Source organism: Barbatula barbatula (genome assembly GCF_947034865.1).
Source record: "Barbatula barbatula genome assembly, chromosome: 7".
Lineage (NCBI taxonomy): Eukaryota > Metazoa > Chordata > Actinopteri > Cypriniformes > Nemacheilidae > Barbatula > Barbatula barbatula.
This window is the reverse complement of record NC_136770.1, coordinates 4,668,181-4,687,097: the sequence shown is the minus strand read 5'-3', so window position 1 is coordinate 4,687,097 and position 18,917 is coordinate 4,668,181. Positions and strand designations below refer to the sequence as shown.

Below are 18,917 nucleotides of genomic sequence, written 5' to 3'. Positions count from 1 at the left end.
TTGAGTCACTTTGAATGTTTGTTGATGTGGATTTATTTTTGCTTTTAACGTGGAGTAGGAGGGTTGACTGATGTGCATTTGAAATTGTGTATTGAAATACTAGAGCACTGGAGGGTATTTTACAGTATTCAACAAAACCTATAGCATATAACATCTATTTATGCTTTACAAGCTTTTAAAAATATTCGAGAGTTAAAATTCTGGAGGATTTAAAATTTAGGCATTTAACCCTTTTTCCATATGGAATCCCAATTCTGACAAAATAAGAAATGTAAAAGTACAAAAATAAGTTATTTATTTACATTATTTAAAATGTACATGGCATTATTATCCAATAATAATAATAATCACAAATATAGCATAACTAATATTGTGTTTCATAACTATTTGTTATTTTAAAAGTTCCTGTTAATATATTTCTATATACCAAGTATGACAGTTAATGTCATTTCATAAACAGCATTCCACATCAGGGAGTTTTAAATTGATTTTTTTATTTAAAACAAAAATGTAGGAAATATTTTCCAGTTGCATGTAGCTATTAAACATTAAATTAGTATAACATGAGTTTTAAAACCCAATCTAATAACATGGCTGTGAAAGTCATGGAGTTTGACCATTTGTGGAAAATCACAAAATATTAGATTTTACAGATGCAATGGGAAAGATTGTCATAATAAACGCACCAAAGAAAACATTGGAAAATATTTTCAAAATGTTTATTTCTCTTTTGGCTACATTCTCTACAATCGCAGCAGCACTTTAGAGACAAATCACCATAATGTTGAGCTGGGATTTATTTGGACAGAAAACAATGAAAGCTGAGATTCTTCCCCTGAAAACCGAGTCTGGAAGCTTTGACAGTAAGATCACAGTCCGTTCAGAACGGCTGACCTGACTTAAGTTCCGGGATCAGCGAGGGTTGCTAAGCAACGTGACAGCACATGGTCTGAGCATAAAGGGGTTAAATTATTATGGGCGGGATCCGGCCCACCTTCCGTCTGTTCCATGAATCACAGCTTACGTCAGACACACACACACACACACACACAACTTAGACAAATTTTCCTATGCTGTGATTTCCTGTGAAATCAAATTCTTATTTGGTCTGATTTTTAATCTGAATGAAACCACAAGAAAAAGGAGGCTTGCTGTCTTACAGCAACATCAGACCACAGTGATGTTGATTCAGACAACGGCTACGGTTTAAAGAGATAGTTTACCCAGAAATGAAAATTACCCCTCATGTCATTCCAAACCGATGCGTCCTTTCAGTGGACCCCATTGACTTCCATTGTATGGACACAAAACCACAGAGACATTTCTCAAAATATATGTTTTTGTGTTCCACAGAAGAAAGAGTCATATACAGGTTGACGTTAAACAAATGGCAAAATTTTCATTTTTGGGGTGAACTTTCCCTTTAATGAGAGAAATACAAATTAAAAGCCCTCTCAGGCTGGATTTATCAAAATGATTTGTTTCTTTAATATTTTCAATACAATTAGGCAGATTTCCCACAAAGTTCTCATTATTGTTGTGCAAAATAGTATTCAGATTTTTGTAAAACAGTAATGGAACATTTGGCAGGAAAATGTTCATAACTCTGAGAAATAAACCTTAGAAGTCCTAAAAACAGGCCTAATTTAATGTCCTCAAAATATAATTAATATTTCAGTGTAAATCTGACATTCCCACATTTGTAAGTCTTAAACCCATTTAGGCATACACACTGACTTCATTCTTGTTACTGTGAACCAAAATAGACAGAATTCCTGTAACAAACCCTTTGTTCTGTGACCAACGCACACATGGATAATGTTGTAAAACATTCATTCACACACACACATATTCTCTTACAGACACTGTTGTGTCACATTACAACTCATTCGTCTATTTTCAATCACACTACAATTAATCGTCTCTAAATTTCACACTTACACAAAACAAAGCACCCCAACAGTGGCGTGGCTTGGGGAGGATATCAACAAGGAACTAAAATGTTAAAGTCAATCCCCTCTAGAGGAACACTCCCAAATCTACCTCACTTCACAAACCGCCCTGGGTAAAAAAAATCCTTTCCCAAATGGTTCTATCTCTGACTGACATTTGGATCCACACAGGAAATGACATCGGCCATTCCTGCCCCAATAACAACGGCAGTCACTGTGGCCGGTGTGGGCGTGTCACGTAAGCTGACACTTAGTCCCTCCCCCTTCCTGTCCACGCGAAGGTGGCAAAGGGAGGGAAATCGCATTCGGAACCATCAATCGTAATCGATCAGCCAACGAGATCAATAGGAGATGATTCCTGAAGAAACAGCAGGACTGGCGGGTGTGGTCTGCAGGTTTCCTGACGAATTGGATCGCCGCATGTGCGGCAGAAGGTACGAGTCGCTGCCCAGTTGGTGAACGTCAAAGCGATCTTCCTTCCTGTAAGCCAAACAGCGGCGGATAAACGCCTGCAGAGGACAAAGACGGAACAATATGTCAAACCACAAATATTTCCACATAAACAGTTTCACACACAACTTTCATCATGACACAAACCAACCTTAGCTTCGTTGCTAGACACGGGTTTGGCAGGAAACTGCACCTCAGTGGCTTTGAGGATGGTGTTCTCCTGTAGTATGTCTTGCTGGGATTGATTATGACCGAAAGGCTACGAAACATCAGATCAGATTTAACAGGACATCATTTTCAAATGTGTCTGTCATGAGCAGCGATGGTTTAAAGCGCCTCACCTTGCGTCCATACAGGCACTGGAAGAAGATGACCCCCACAGACCACACGTCTACTTTATTTGAGATCTTTGGAGGTTCTTTACCAACTACAAAGCACTCTGGTGGCAAATACCTGAAATATTTCAATAAAAATCTTTATTAAGTAAGATGAATTCTATTAAAACTGGCAAAGGTAATGTTTTATGTTGACATATACAATGTTATAAAGTTTTAGGCATTTAAGTAAATGCCTTTATCAAATGACACAATGTAACATTTTTTTTAACAAAAAGTTGTTGCGCTTTCCTTTTGACCATTTCTTTATGAAGTTTAACATGTTGAATACGAAAATTGTTGTTTCTATCGACAGTGAAATACATTTTATATATATATATATATATATATATATATATATATACAAAATTAAAATATATATTTTCACACATTTATACATTTCTGAATTATTACTCATACACATAAATGACAAAGTACTGGTAAAACTGAGCTCAATACAACAGTTTAACATAACAGATACTAAAAATAAGTTCTCCAAAACTTCAGAAGTGTATATTTCATAGTTTTGTCTTTTATGACTAATACTGTCCACACGAACCAAGTTCCAGACGTAGTCACCCATCATCGCTTCATTCCACCTTCCCTGTGCTACAGAAATGTCTAGAATTTTCTGACAGTGACAATTGAAACATTATTTTTTAAATATGTGATTTTTTTTACAGTTTTTGTTTATTTGCAATATACAGATATATCATAATGAATGATATAAGCTCAACGTTTACTTGATCTTAATATACACTAAAACATTGATGCTACATGAAAATAACTAGCAGCAAAGAATTGTACAAGAACTACAAAAAGGTCGGGCAACCAACAATTTGTTACACTGTGTTATCTATTGAAATAATATTTGTTTTCTAAATCCTTCAAAACGACACGCTTCACGCTATTTTGGAAAGATTAAAAGCGTTTGACATTTAAAATGAAAATTTAGATTAAAGGTCCACTGGTGTGGTTGCAGTGTGGATAGTCTTATATATACACAGGTAGTTACCCTTATCGTTCTTGTTTGTGGTGTGAATGTGCCTAAATTGTATTAACTATCAAAAATGGTTTTGTCAAAAAATATATTTCTTGATTTCAGCTGGAAAAACTGACCAGTACGTTCCGGCTCCCTGCGAAGTCAGATCCATTCCATCCACTCCGTAACTATCGTCATCCATGATTTTAGACAGACCGAAGTCTGTGATCTTTATCTCGCCACATGCCGTTCCATCCACCAACAGGATGTTTCCTGAGTAACACAAACAGAATACATCTTGCTAAGCCTCGTACAAATACTCAAGAGAAACATTTGACGTCACACGCCCAAACTCGGTTACAACTTAACTAGAACTCAAAAGCAACGTTGTCGTTTACATTCCAAATAAAGGTTATGCCTGTAGATTAGAGTAAGTGTGCCTCGGCGCTCACCTGGTTTCAGGTCATAGTGAATGATGGGAGGTTTGATCTCATTAAGGTATCGGAGAGCGTTGACGATCTGCATGACGATGGACCGAGCCTCCTTCTCAGACATGAGCTTGTGCTGCTTCAGATAGAAATCCAGATCGTTCCCCTCACAGAACTCCAGTACAGTGCAGAATCTACAACGTCAAACAACGTTTGTACACACCTGTGAAAACGTGACGAATCAGAACGGAGCGGGTCGACTTGGAAACTTACGTGTCAGTGTCCAGGGAAAAGTAATCGTAGAGTTTGACTATTCTGGGATGGTCGAGCTGTTTGTGGATTCTGTATTCTCTACAGGCATGCCTGCAAGACAAGAGTGAGTATAAATGGATGACTAACAGGATGGATGGATGGATGGATTATAGATGAATAAGCAAAAATGGCAAGAGGGGCAGAGAGAGTGAGTGACCACGTTTACATGGACAACAATAATCCAATATTGACACAATAAAGTAAATAAATAAATACTCTGTTTAAGAATGTACCATGTAAACAGAGCTTTTTGATTACCTTAATCCGTTTAAAGTCATAATCAAACACAAATCGAATTAGGACGTGTGCAGTATTCCTATTTTAGTCGTATTATGGAAGTGCATTATAGACATGTACACATCTTAATCGCATTATTACCGGCGTGTAGGACACTTGGCGACAGGATATCCACGGCAATGGTCAACGGTTTGACAGAGTACGGCTTCAAAGCTTGGGCAACAAGGACAATGTTATCGATTCTTAAAGAAATTGATATTATGAAGTGCCTTGATGCCCATAAGAGCCGGAATGGCGTTCTGGAGGAAACATTGGATAGACGTAAAATGACCATATAAGGACGTATAATCGTGCATGAAAGGTATATTCTTAAAGCAACTCATGTAAACACCTTAATAATAATAGTCTTATATAATAATATAAGGCAAATAATTACATTACTGATGTCCGTGTAAACGTAGTCAGTGTTTAAAGAGAGGGAGACAATGAGTGAGTGAGAGAGGGAATGAAAGAAAGGTGAGTGACTGACATACTTGTGATAGTTTTCTTTCTTCTCTTCTCTCCAGTTCTTGTTGAGCTGGTGGATTTTCACAGCGGCGTATCGCTGCTCGAACAGGTCAAACGCCTAAACACACAAACGTAAACATGAATTACATTCTGGCATTTCGCAGATCCTTTTATCCAAAGTGACTTGAAGCTCAAAAGTACTCAAGGTGCATTGAAGATGTTTATTAGACTTCGAAACCTGAAGGGATGCTATTTGGTGTCGCCTTAACATGCATCATCAGATAAATGTAACTGTGTGAATTCATAATGTTATAATATAATTCATAAAATACAATAACAACTACCTTATAAACTTCACTGAAACCTCCTCTGCCCAGCAGGTGTAAAAGAAGATATCTTTCATTAAGAGTTGGATGGTCTTTGAACCTACAAACACATGTCAACACATCAGACATAGTCACAACTCATGGGACGTGCCTATATTATCAGACTCGTTAATTTGGTGCGTGGTCATGTCAATTACAAGAAGGGGGTGGGACTTACTGAGAACTGTCCTCATTGTTGATTCGTTTAAGTTCTCTAATGTGAAGATTCCTCACGCGCTCTAACCGCTCCAGCTCTGCCTGGATCTCCGCCTCCTCCTGAACACACACATGCAAGACATCAGCGCAAATCAATATACTCATATGCCACACAAATAATGCAGAACATTTCAGATCCCAATGAAAGCGTCATTAAAACATTTCACGGCTACATGTACGTGAGTGTGTGTGAATCTAAAGGGACTGACCTTTTTTAAATGACCTAATCTCAGTTTGAAAATTTCCTCCTGCTCATGATATTCTGCCACAGTCAACCTGCACAATCCATACAGAAGAATTACATACAACAGAACAGTCTCTGGTTCGTCTGAACAAGGAACCTCAAGACACATTTAAAATTGTTAAAATTATTTAGCTTGACCTGCTGAACGCAGTGTTCAGGGTGAAAAACTGTACGAGGGAAGGCAACACCTAGACACGTCTATCACCTCGGATATTAACGTTACACTCATTACAATTAATAAATAGGTGAAGTGACAAGTAATTCAAATAAGCAATAGAATAAGTTAAATATTATCTCTATTATATCACCTTCTGGAATACTTGATTCTGAATGGTTGATTTGTATGTAGTTTAATTACGTAATTTAGTTAAAATTTTAATTTCATATTAATTCACTCACCCGCATGTTAAGGCCCAACTTTCAGTTTCATCGCAGCTTCAAAAGGCTCTACACGACAGCAGCCTATGAATGAGGGTGTTGTCTAGCAAAACTATTGGTCCTTTTCCAAGACAACGAAAGAATTATATACTGTTTAAACATAAATATATGACTTGCACCGCCTTGGGGTGTCTCCATGTAGCGGTCCACGACTTCACATACTACTTAATCACGATGGAAAGTCACGCGCGACGCAAGCGAAGTTCCGACCCAGTGTTTACGAGTGTGGAGAAAGAAGACCATTCAAAAGTTATTGGATGTCGAATTACACGTCATACGTCTTTGTGAAAGATTTCTGTTTAAAAGGGTCAGTTTGTGAGCATATGAGGGCTGTAACATCACGCGTGACCTTTCCAACGTGATTACCTAATACGTGAAGTCGTGGAATGGCTGCTCTACGAAGATGTGCAAGCCATAAATTTATGTTTAAAATTTTTATAATTTGGCCCTTAACCAACAAACCCCCCGTTTAAAGTGCTTTATATGGAGAAGAACGCTGGAAAGCTTTCCTCAAAACCCTCAATACGTTGTCGACAGAAGAAATAAACACGTATGACATGCGGATGAGTGAATCATGATATTTTCATTTTAAAGTGAACCACTCCTTTAATGTGGGACACGATGTACAGTCAGCGGGGTCATAATCAGAAAACAAATCCGTTCAGGGTGATACAAGACTTCTCTGATCTGTGTCAGGGTCCTGATCACACATTGTCTGTGTCTATTTCTGATAATGACGTAACCTGTAACTGCACAAAATGATCACCGTCCACACAAGACCCAGCTAACCTCAGACAATTATAAGTCTGAGATTGTCTTGAAATTGATCATTTAACTCTTCTTTTTTACTTATTTGGGACTTTGATGGCTGTTGGACATTACAGAGATTTCTCGCAAAAAATCGTACTATGCTCATTTAACAGCAAGCTAAAGCATAGAATGCCAACATCATGCCAAAATGACCTCCAATGTGTGTAACATTACGCGTTTGTGTGTTTACATGCAAGTGCAAGTTTCTCACAGCGTGGGCAGGGTGGGTTTGAGGAAGGGGTCGTTGTCCGCCCCATTGACAGCTTTGGTCTTTCTCTGTTTGGACTCATTGGGCATTGGGCTTTGTGTGGACGGCGTGCTGGGTGGTTTACGCTTGGCCAGAAGTTTCCTCTGTCTTTCGATCTCTTCCCTCTGCTGGTTAATCCACTCCTGTTGCCTGTTCAAATTCACACACATTGATGATACACCATATGGAAAAATAATGTAGTATACTTTAGTATTTACAAAAGTAAACTGTAGTCGGATGTCAAACATAATGTTCTTAAACACGCATCACCACAAAACAAGGCATTACGTGTTTTAAAGCAGTAATTTATTGACAATTATTTTTTTACAAAAAAGCCCTTAAAAACGCATTACGGTAAACATTTGAAACACTCAATCCCATTAAATTTTTAGCAAAAAAAGCGAAGCAATGATTAGGGCTGTCACAATTATTAAATAAATGTCTCATCAATTATCTGACATCGTCGTAATTATTTCAGATAACCACAATTATTGTGAATCCTTAGAAAACAAGGGGGATATTTCATAATCGTGACAGCATTAGCCGTAAAGCCTAAGCTAGCTTTATTAATCATAATGGATAAAGTAGATTTAATAAAAATGTATACATGTACAAAACAATTTAAGTGGGAAACTATCAGTAGGTCTCTAGGTAATGAGACTGAAAAAACTTGCTGAAAGATAATATTAGGCTTTTAACTAGAAAAATATAACATACTTTTGTTAAAACCTGTTAGTCATTTGAAAGGTACTGGCCGATGCGTTTCTTTAAAATCAAACTTAATGTCAATGTGTGTGTGCATGCATGTAAAGACCCCTTTGAAAATGTTACGGAAGATATCAATCAATTATTTTTTTCCACTATTTCTTCATTTTTATTGCATGAAGATTATGTCAAGAATTTTTTAAGTCATTTAAGAACATCTAGTAGAGCATCCAATTGCTTATTTTAGAATATTTAAAGTTTGCTTTTTGATTAAAATCACAACGTATAATGCACAAATCGGGATGTGTTACGATAATGAGATGTAAAAAAATACATAAATGATTCATTCCTATGCTTTGTGCAAAGTAAAGAAAACAATTACGTTTATTATGATCACTTTGTTGTGTTACTGAATTTATGTTATTTTATTAAAATCTTTACTGACATGATATTAAGTTGCCTGTACTTAGCAGTATTGATAAATGAAACGTTGTGGTACTACGTCATGTAGGATAACTTATTTAAAACAATAAAACAGATCTAGACATGAAAAAATCAAACATGGCATCCATGAACTGTGTAGTTTTTGTACCACAGGCACCAAAACAGAAAGCAAAAATAAAGCCTTTGTAACAACGTACTTGACCAGATTCTGAAAAGCGTATCCGTCCGTCCACTGTTCAGAATAAGATGCTCCGTGCCGGACTGTCGTAAAGTGTCCCAAACGCAAGCGGTCCTGCATGCTCTTCTTACGGCACGACTGCTTCTCTTGTGTGCTCTAAGACAACGAGAACAGACCCCAGTCACATGACATCCTCCAGCCAATGAGAAGAAAGCCTCCGAGGGCGCACCGAACACGTCTTACCTTCTCGATGAGCAGCTTTTTACTCATTGTAGTGCATTTGTTCAGACGCTCCTTGAAACGTTCCAACAGCTTCTGCTGCTCATCTATCTGTCTACGGAGGTCGCAGTTCGCCTGCGGAGAGACAACGCAAACCACTTCACGACTCCTGCACAATTCACATACTGAAGGATAACAGTTCTTTTGTACTCACCCTGAGCAGATCATCTATCCTTCCCTCTTTCTTCTCAAGGTCGAGATTCTTATTGCTCTCAAGTGCAGCCAGTTTCAACAGCGTCAGATCCGTCTGGGACTAGAGCGGCAAGAGAAGACCAAATAAAGGGAGAAAGAGAGGAAATTGATGAGGGACAATTCATGTGATGTAACACAATCATCTTAACAATTTGAATTTTTAGTCATCCATGCAGGGCTCACTTAAGTGTCAATGTTTACCAGCATCTGAATGTCCATCGCATTTCACAGTGTCATGCATGTGTTTGAAACCGAGCGTTACCTGCACACTTTTGCTGCTCAGGTGTTTTGGATTCATAGTGTGGTCTGTGAAACACAGGCTGGTGGGTGAAGAGCTGTTCTGTCGCACCTGCTGAGGGATAAACACCATCATAAGGAAATCAATAGCAAGAATGGTTTTGACGTTATTAATACCCTCCCCATATCAAACACGAGCACTTACCATCGCCCCGGGTGCAGAATGAGAGTTCTGCGGTGAACGCAGGACCGGAGGGAGACCCCTGACGGGACTAGATCCGTTTCCTCCCTGGAACTACAGGAAGAGATATGATTTTCTCTTGAATGTGTGTTTCTTTTTCAGAACAGGACATACTAACAGGAAGTGATGTCATTACAACATCACCAATTGGCCTTCCAATTTAGAAGCTTCCATAAAACGCGCATGAAAAGACGGCAGTGAATCACAGCTTTCTGACATTTACAATAAAGGTGACTAAAGGCTAACTCATCCGTTTTAAATTTGACTCACATCAAAATAATCGCTGATCTTGGGCCCTCGGCCGGAAGACTTGCCTGAAAAAAAACAAGGTCATTGTGTAAACTCAACATTAAATACTGTAGTTAAAGGGCAGCACAAACTCCAATGTCTGTCCATCAACTATTTACAAATATTGCCTTCGAAGGAGTCTGACAAGGAAGTACTTCGATGCACAGGAAGTCAGCGTTACCTTGACTGCTCTCTGATTGGTTATCAACCTTCCTCTTTCGTCCTCTGGATGACTCGGAGTGCTTCTTCTCTGGAGTCTTGGGATAAAAGGATACTTTTATTGTGTAATTTTGGCTTGAGTACGCTTTTGCATTTCTACGGAAATCAGTGGCAGTTTATTTTAATAAATAAAAACAAACTCTCCATATAAGATTCACAGTAAAAAGCACATTGGCATCAGTGTGAGTGAATAAAGACCTGTCTTTGAAAAGACACATTCACACGGCAAACTTACCGAATATGCAGGAGATCCTCCTTTCTTCATATCTGAGTTCTGGAAAAAGAACATCAGATTTGAAACACATCAGCATCTGAAATGGACACACACGACGTATCTTGTCATGTCATGTCATATTCACCTCTGACTCCTTGTCACTGGACGACCCCAGGCTGCCAAAACTGTGACTGGAACATTCATTATTGTTCAAGCCCTACAAAGAAAAATCAGATCTGCATCAAACAGGGTCACCTATACAAGCAGATAAGGCTGGGCGTCATATAGCCAAAGTTTACAATATTTTTTCTATAGTTCGGCTAATGATCCTTGACATTTGAACACGATTTCAGATAGCAAAAAACGGACTCACTACAGTATCACTTAGCTCTCATGTACATACAAAGCAAGAACATAAACATGCATGTCTGTGTGCGTGCATTACTTTAGCTCCACCGCTCGCGCTCCCTGTGCTGCCTCCAGTGTTCCCACTAACAGCCCCGATGAAACGCGCTTCCAAGAGCTCCTGCCGCCTCGGATCCAGAGAATGCAGTTCATCCATACCTGCAACACGCACAAACACACACGTCAATCTCAACACGCTTCACACACAGGTTCAGCAGGGGTGTGGTCCTGATGATGTCATCACCCAGGAATCTTTATGTTTTTACATTTTATGCCACCGCAAAGAGCTAAAGAGTTTTTCACATTGACAAATGTGTTTCAAATGATACCTCACAGAAGATGGGTGGCTGCCATATTGAGATCACACATTGACATCACATTTTTACTAAAGTGACACAACAGGTTTAGAACAGTGTTCCTGAAATTTTACATAACCGTAAAGTAAGACCATTAAATAAAGTAAGCATATTAACATTCTGCTATTTCTGATCAGGTTATGTATGTTTGTTTACAATTAAATGTCATCCTTCAGGTCTGACTAACTACAGGCTTTAAACATTTTAAATATTTCCATCTGGTCTTAAAAAAACGTCAAACTTTTTACACTCCATCCCGAAGTACATCAGGATGAGGTCAGAAAACAGGAAGTACTAATAGACATTTCCTTTTCATCATCAGCTGATACTGCTGACAGTTTAACTATTTTTAGTCTTTAAAAGCCCAGGTTGACGAAATGTCCACCATTTTATAGAAAGAAAATAAATACAAATTAAAAAAAACACATTTAACTGAAGTGTACACTCAGTATTACAGATTACATTTGGTCCAAAATGCTACAATCTTAGCAAACCAATTCATGTCACAATACACATGAATGACAAGTGAAGTATCACTCCCTTCCCATGTAACTTCTATAATTTGATGCCAGCGTAGACGTTCATGTTCCAAAGGGCCCATAGACAAACTTCACATCCCGTACAGACGCAACAGCATGAATCATCGTTTCCAAACCCCTCTAAAACCGTCGTCTGGCCTTCGAAGCCCATCACAGTAACAGTGACTAGACAAAACACTCCAGGTTCACTTCTGCTCCCTTACTGTAAACAACGGCACATTTTATGCATCCGGCACCACGGCCATCATGAGGCTTGTGCCAGAAAGAACCCAGAGCCAAATGGATCCCAAGATTGTGGACTGAAAGAGAATCACGAAGGTCAACAGGGCAGAAAGAGCACAGCTGCGCAGACAAAGGACAAACATTATAAATGAAAATATCAGGAATTAATAAACGAAATACACAAAATCATTAAGGATGCACCGATAATATTTTATTAGTCCGATTCCAATACAGATTTTAACAAACAACTATTGGCCGATTCTGTACCATGCTTGCTAGTTTTTCTGCATTCAATTAATTTGACTGAACATGAATTGGATCCATTTAACATTTTAAGAGAGGCACAATTGTAGATGTGCCTAGATGTAGATGTAAGTTAAGATAAAAATACAATAAGACAACATGGCAATCTTCGAATGGGATTTTTGCTTTCCAATATTTATTTTTTAACTCAAATCTGACTTCAAATGTATCATTTCTTTTATACATTTAAATAAAGTCTGTGCTGTTGCTATTTACACTAATTATTTTGCTCAGAGAAATAAAATAGGATATTCAGACATCCAACTCATTGCCTCCATGCAGTTTATTAAAAAACTAGGGACGAAGGGATGAAATCCTTTAGATTTTTTCCTAACTTCAGTAACATCTATTTTTCTGGATTCTGTGTTTTCTTTTTTTTGTGGTGTGCAACTATGTTAATATGAACCATTATCTTATGTTTTTTCTTATATTTTTAGTAGCAGTTTTGTTATGTGGTTACCTGGACTTTTATTTTGATCACGGACTTTAAATATGACGGCTTTCCGCAAAGATGGACAGCAGCTTCTCTGATAAGTGAACTCTTTGAGAGCAGCTCTGTTTTCGTGTACTTTCTGTTTGCTACTTTCCATCTGTGTTGTCCGCTTCACAGAAATCAAAGGGCCCTAATAAACCATCGGTATCTGCCTTTTTCTTGCTATTGCCGATGGTGTTAAATGAATCCAATATCAGCCGATTAATATCGGTGGCCGATACATCGGTGTATCCCTAAAAATCATCTGGTAAATAATGTTAGATTTCTTCCAAAACCCTATTATTTCACTTCATAAGACCTTAATATATTGTCAGACGCAGAAGAAATCATTTTGTGCCTGCATTTGCTTTCTTGACTCTCCACGTGACAGACTTTTTATGAATCACCGTTCACCAAGGTTTCCACTACAGTGTTTCCCACAGGATTTTGAGAGATTGTGGCGGCGATGACGTCACGCTGATTAGCATATTTTTGACGTCATCACGTGCGTTTAGTCTAGTGAAATCTGTTTCGCTTCTACTCTCTGATGCTATTTTCACATATCTGCTCCGTTTATAAAATAGTGACTGAACACGACCCAATGACACCTCATGTTTAATCCAACCATCTGTTACTCCCGATTGCTGCTAAAATCCTGAATTATAAACACGACATTGTCTGACAAAATCACCATAGGCTACATTTATATTGAAGAGCGGATATATGAGGTGATTTTGCCTATATTACTTGTTTATCTAATGCAGCCCTGCTGTTGCTCTTATCATCAATGTGTGTTATGGCCGCTGTTTTATTTTAAATGCTAGTTTTATTGTAGATCGCGTTTAGCGGAGACAATTCGGCGCAAATTCAGAAACATGGGAGAATACACTGTTGCTGTAACACAGAGTTACAACTACAGAACACATGACGCGTACACCACACCATAGGGAGGCTACAGCTCGTGACTAACGTAAGCCTTGTTAGGTCCTTTACGTGCTTATTTGACGGGATTATGTGCAGATGACAGTGTTATCATACTAACCTTTCCCGAGAGTCACGGTCTGACGTCTTTGCTGTCAATAGCAAATGTGACTTTTGACGTTTATGTGGGAAACACGCCACCTTTTAATTCAATTCACTGACATGTGTGAGAGTGGCGCTTAGCATTGAGGCACTGCAGGCAACATGAAAAAAGGTGCCAACTCTACGATGGAGTAAGCCGTTTTAACTAGTAAAATAAAAACTTTATGGGAAATCATGACAAATCTATTTGTGGTGGCACATGTTGATATCGTGGCGGACCACCACAAATAAGTCAATGTGTGGGAAACACTCCGCTTCATGCGTTATGTAATGTTCTACTGAAGAAAAGTGTCACCTTGAATATCCCGAGTAAATAAACAGCAAGTGTTCATTTTGGGGCGAACTGTCCCTTTAAAGACGCCCGGCACAATTTTCCGGACCACGATCAGACATTTCTTAGGGGTTTAACATATTCAAAAACGACAGCAAAACAGGAACAAAACACAAGTGTCTAGAGACATGTTTTTGTAAAGTTGAATTGTTTGACAAACTTTCTCAAAATACGCTCAATATTCAACAACTTTAATCAATAATTTCGAACTATGACAGCTATTGCCTTTAAAGGGGATGTGTAACAGTGTTTCATGTATTCCGACTGCTTTACATTGTTAAACGTGCCGTCTTCTCATGCTAGACATGGTCAACTTGACAAAAAACGAGTTGGACATATGACGTAATACTTCTGTGCTCAATACACTCCCCCATTATTCGCATAGGTTTCTGAATTGTTTTTGTAAACAATCTGTTTTGTAACAACTATACTTAGTCCCTTATTCTCCTGCTCGCGTGCAGGAGGTCGTATGTTTTCGGGAATAATCTACAGCTCTATCTGTCTTTTATAAATGTGAACAAACTTAAGACTCTACGTATATTTGAAGGGTGCGATGCTATTCTATAAGTACTCAAGACTAACATGAGGTACACAGAAACTTCCTGACTTACGGCCACTTTAACGTGTTGAAAAGAGTGTATTGGTAAACGTATAATGGTTATATTTATTCCAATATCCAATTTAAAGTAACATAATTGTGTGGTGTAGAGGCTGCATAACGATTACCACTAATCGTTTGCAGAATAAAAGTTTTTGTTTACATAATATATGTTGGTGTCCGGTGTATAATAATGATGTATATACTGTATACATACACACACACATCCACATATCATTTTAAGATGAAATATGTATATATAATATGAATTAGGGCTGGGACGATATATTGCGATTCACCCTCATAATACCTATCTAGGGCGATTTTTATGATAACAATTTTCAGGAATGCAAATGGCAATATTTAATCCAAGGTAATTTGTTTCTATGTGGTATTACAGAAACACGTAAATATGAGAAGTGGCGTGACATAACTCATATTTCACCTTAGGTCTGCAGCGTTCTCCCATTCTTCTCCACGCGAGGGTTGTTGTCAGGTCAAGTATACCCGAGTGTGCATAAGCAGCATAAACGGAGTGTTATTTTATCCGGTCAAAAGAAAGATAAGGCACATTTTTCTTCACGGTGATTTGAGGTGCCCTTAATAACACTATACCGTACAGTGCATTTTCACTAGCGTGGTGTATTACCTACCACAGGTACCTACTTATTAGTACAAATTAACAAGCACATGATATGACAGTGCACATACACATGTTAATGTAAATAACTCGTGTCACACTTCATAAATGTCATGGGAAATAACTGATTCCTAAGAGAACATATCCCAAACATCAATTCAGCCAAACAGAAAAAGGGTGCTTATAGTGTCTATTGCATTGAAATCAAGTGTTTATCAAATGGTCAACTGCTTACATATAGCTGTCTAGACTCGAGATGTCACAAATCTCCATGTCATTAAATGATGCCACCCTGGGACAAAATGGCACGTCCGACTGCAAAAACACAATTTTAACTTCAACTAGGTTATAAACTTCAACTCTCGAAGCTCTTTGCATGAACAGCACCTGCTTATAATGCATGCACAGGTGGGAACACCGGGTACAATGTCCTTAAACCTAGTAATCCACCTACCTAGGTAGCATTCTGGAGTGTTGAATGTGTTACTAACAAACACTGTCAACAACAAAAACACCAAATGATGTTTATCAGCCGTTCCTCAATTCAGCGTCCTGCCTACCCAGACACAGCATTTTGAGTCACTGCTCATCATCTCACAGGTCCTTTTGTCTCCAAACCAAGTGAACTGCCTTCCTACACATAGACTGCATAGTGGGCATCACCAAAGTGCGCAAACTCGGTCTGGTCTAGGTAGACACCTCACTAGAATTTGAAACACAGCCAACGACCGAGTCCCACTATTAGGTGACCACGGGCATCCTCAAGTGAAAATTTCCATGCAATCGTTTAAAAAAGTAACAGATGTATTTTCCAACTCCCTTTAAAAACAGCATCTCACCTCTAGGTCTCGATGCATGTTAATAAAAACACATCAGCCAGACGGGAGATCAGCGGCCTCCGACACGACTGCTTCGATTAAAGCCCAGATTTACATCAAATAACACCTCAATCTGACCCAATCTGCAATTATTCCACACGTATACACCTCAAATTCGTAGGTTCGCCGGGTTTACCTTCTTTCTGTCTCGACGGAGCGCAGATATCGAGCGGAGAAAGCGAGCCCGGGGTCGGAGATCCAGTCGCGAACTGAGAGCAAGATGGCGCTCCGTCCAAACTTCCAGTGCTGTTGCTGTTACTTTGGACACTCATGAAGATACTTTCCACCGCGAAGCGACATACGAGCACATCACACACAAAAGATTGATATATAACGAGATCTGCGTGCGTTTAATGCATTATGCACGTCGATGCAACAGCTCATATTTTGAGCTCCGCACTGCGCACCGAGGAATCTTCGCTGTAGATGTGTGTCTGCATGCATGTAACCTTTGCAACTGGCGTCACGCATCGGCTGTGCACACGGTCACACACACACACACACACACACACACACACACACTTCACTATCGCGAGGTTCATGCACCAATGCCATGGATGCCATGAGACGACAAAGACAAGAAAGCGGACACACATGCACGCACACATACCAGCTTAAAACTTTACGCCATGTTTGATGCTTCGACCGCAAGAGCTGAAAGTGTGACTCGTTGTTTAATGAAATAAAAGCCACATGAATCATAGCAATGCATTCGGATGCAACAAACATTCGTCCTCAACGTGTCTCGAGGAAAACGTCTTCCGTAAAGCGCAGTTTATTATGCGAATTATGTTGTATTTGGGAGTAATAGAAGTGGGAAAAAACGTTTGGCATCACAGTGTGGATATCACATATAGGCCTGTTGTTGGTTATGGTAGATGGATACAAATGTAACTTCCACTGTTTACACAATACACATTATAACATATGTGCATTTACAAATGAAATATGCTTTTGCAAACTAATTTAGTAAATATTGTATATTATTGTGTGTGTGTATATATATATATATATATATATATATATATATATATATATGAATACATGATATAGCTAATAAGGTTAATGTTATGTTTGGTATACTTTGTTTTTTGATTGGTAAATCACAGTATTTTGTAAATACCAAACATATTTTTCTAGGCGTAGCTAATATTTGATTGATGACTGTCTCAGGCAACAGATCCTTCATATTCATATAAATACTATAGTTCTAGTTTTACATTGAAGTCTCTTTCTGAGATCAATATTCAATACATTTATGTTGTAAAGTCACAAAATGACGCGCAGGGACATGTTTAAACCGCAGAGAGTTTTATTTCACAATAGTGACCCTTGACGGAACATTTTTCATGGCATTATTAACTCTAAATATTCGCTGTAATTTCTCAATATCTTTTGTGCGTGTACTTATTTGTCTTGTAGTGAAAGAAGTTAAAACCATCTTGTGAGATCAACTTAAAATGGACATGTATCATAAATGGGCCTGATCGTGTTTTGATTTTTATGTCAACAGTTTAAGGGGTAGCGCACGGTTAACATCATTGTCTTGTTACACAAAACCCTCGAGTCCACAAGAGTCGTGTGTTAGATGTGTGTCTGTTAATGGCTCCACCACATATGTCTTTATCTGGAGCACACAGACATCTTCATCTACAATGCGCTGAGTCAGAGATCGAGCCTTGAGCTGAGCTTTACCCTCTGTACGGCTCCAGACACATATTTCACAACAACATCACACCAGTCTTATCCTTCTTCATCACATAGGAATGCATCCCCCCACGAATTTCACATGGGATCACACGAACATTTTTCAAAACCATATTTTACTATACACTTTCCTATCTCTGTTTGAAAAATATTTTACTATTTATGAAAAGATTAAAATTATTAATTTTGTATGCTGTACAAAATATAAAATCTTTCAGTCGATAGGCATAGGCCTATGTGCTTTTGAGAGCATGTGGGATGGCATAAGGATGAGTAAAATTTGATAGAATAAATGAAGAGTTGAAATAACTGTTTTAAAACTTGTTTAAAAATCATGTTTTTTATTATGTTAACATGTTTTTATTGTGTTAGTTATAAAGCTATATTTTTTTGTTATGAAGGCTCAAATCAAAACAAAAGATTTTTTAAGTTTTCAACCAAACTCTTCAAATATAGGATTTTCATTTTTCGAGTAAACTTTTCCTATAAAAGGTCCAATGAGTAATTTTGAGGATCTATTGAAAGAAATATAATACGATATGTGTTACTATGTCTTCAGAGGTGTATAAAGACCTGACATAATGAAGCGTTATGTTTTTATAACCTTTGAATGATTTATTTCTATCTATATAAGCCGCGGGTACCCTTACATGAAATTCGCCATTTTGTTTCTACAGTAGCCCAAAATGGACAAACTGCATTTCCTAAATATGTTAAACGCGACGACTTCTTAGTTCTGTGTAAGCTACCATAGATCTTCGAAAGGGGGGGTTGGAGTGAGCCGTTGCTTGCAATTCGCAACTTCACCACTGGATGCCGCAAAA

General features: G+C 38.3%; 1 protein-coding gene across 4 annotated transcripts; it reads right to left on the bottom strand.

The window, feature by feature from the left end:
* Positions 1–474: 474 nt before the first annotated feature.
* On the bottom strand, positions 475–17,247 carry tlk1b (tousled-like kinase 1b). 4 transcript variants are annotated; one of them, XM_079461223.1, is made up of 22 exons: positions 16,523–17,042; positions 11,005–11,123; positions 10,705–10,776; positions 10,581–10,619; positions 10,308–10,383; positions 10,109–10,152; positions 9,803–9,892; positions 9,623–9,712; positions 9,323–9,421; positions 9,133–9,243; positions 8,909–9,045; positions 7,527–7,712; positions 6,033–6,099; positions 5,786–5,883; positions 5,587–5,668; positions 5,269–5,360; positions 4,460–4,549; positions 4,211–4,380; positions 3,896–4,031; positions 2,744–2,855; positions 2,554–2,661; positions 475–2,461 (listed from the first exon to the last, which is right to left on the bottom strand). In XM_079461223.1, the coding sequence occupies exons 1-22, from the start codon at positions 16,656–16,658 to the stop codon at positions 2,294–2,296; spliced, it is 2,322 nt and encodes a 773-aa protein (XP_079317349.1). In that variant the 5' UTR covers positions 16,659–17,042; the 3' UTR covers positions 475–2,293. The 4 variants fall into 4 exon arrangements, with proteins under 4 accessions (XP_079317349.1, XP_079317350.1, XP_079317351.1 ...); XM_079461224.1 differs by having other exon boundaries at positions 9,623–9,709; positions 16,523–16,896; XM_079461225.1 differs by having other exon boundaries at positions 700–2,461; positions 16,997–17,247.
* Between the last annotated feature and the right edge of the window lie 1,670 nt (positions 17,248–18,917).

What these genes read in the sequence shown, in the direction of transcription:
- tlk1b (XM_079461223.1), bottom strand. Translation starts at nt 16,658, where the DNA reads ATGAGTGTCCAAAGTAACAGCAACAGCACTGGAAGTTTGGACGGAGCG. An exon ending in AGATCAGCGATTATTTTGAT is followed by an intron (nt 9,893 to 10,108) that starts GTGAGTCAAATT and finishes CTCTTCCTGTAG; the next exon opens with TTCCAGGGAGGAAACGGATC. An exon ending in AACAATGAGGACAGTTCTCA is followed by an intron (nt 5,669 to 5,785) that starts GTAAGTCCCACC and finishes ATGTGTTTGTAG; the next exon opens with GTTCAAAGACCATCCAACTC.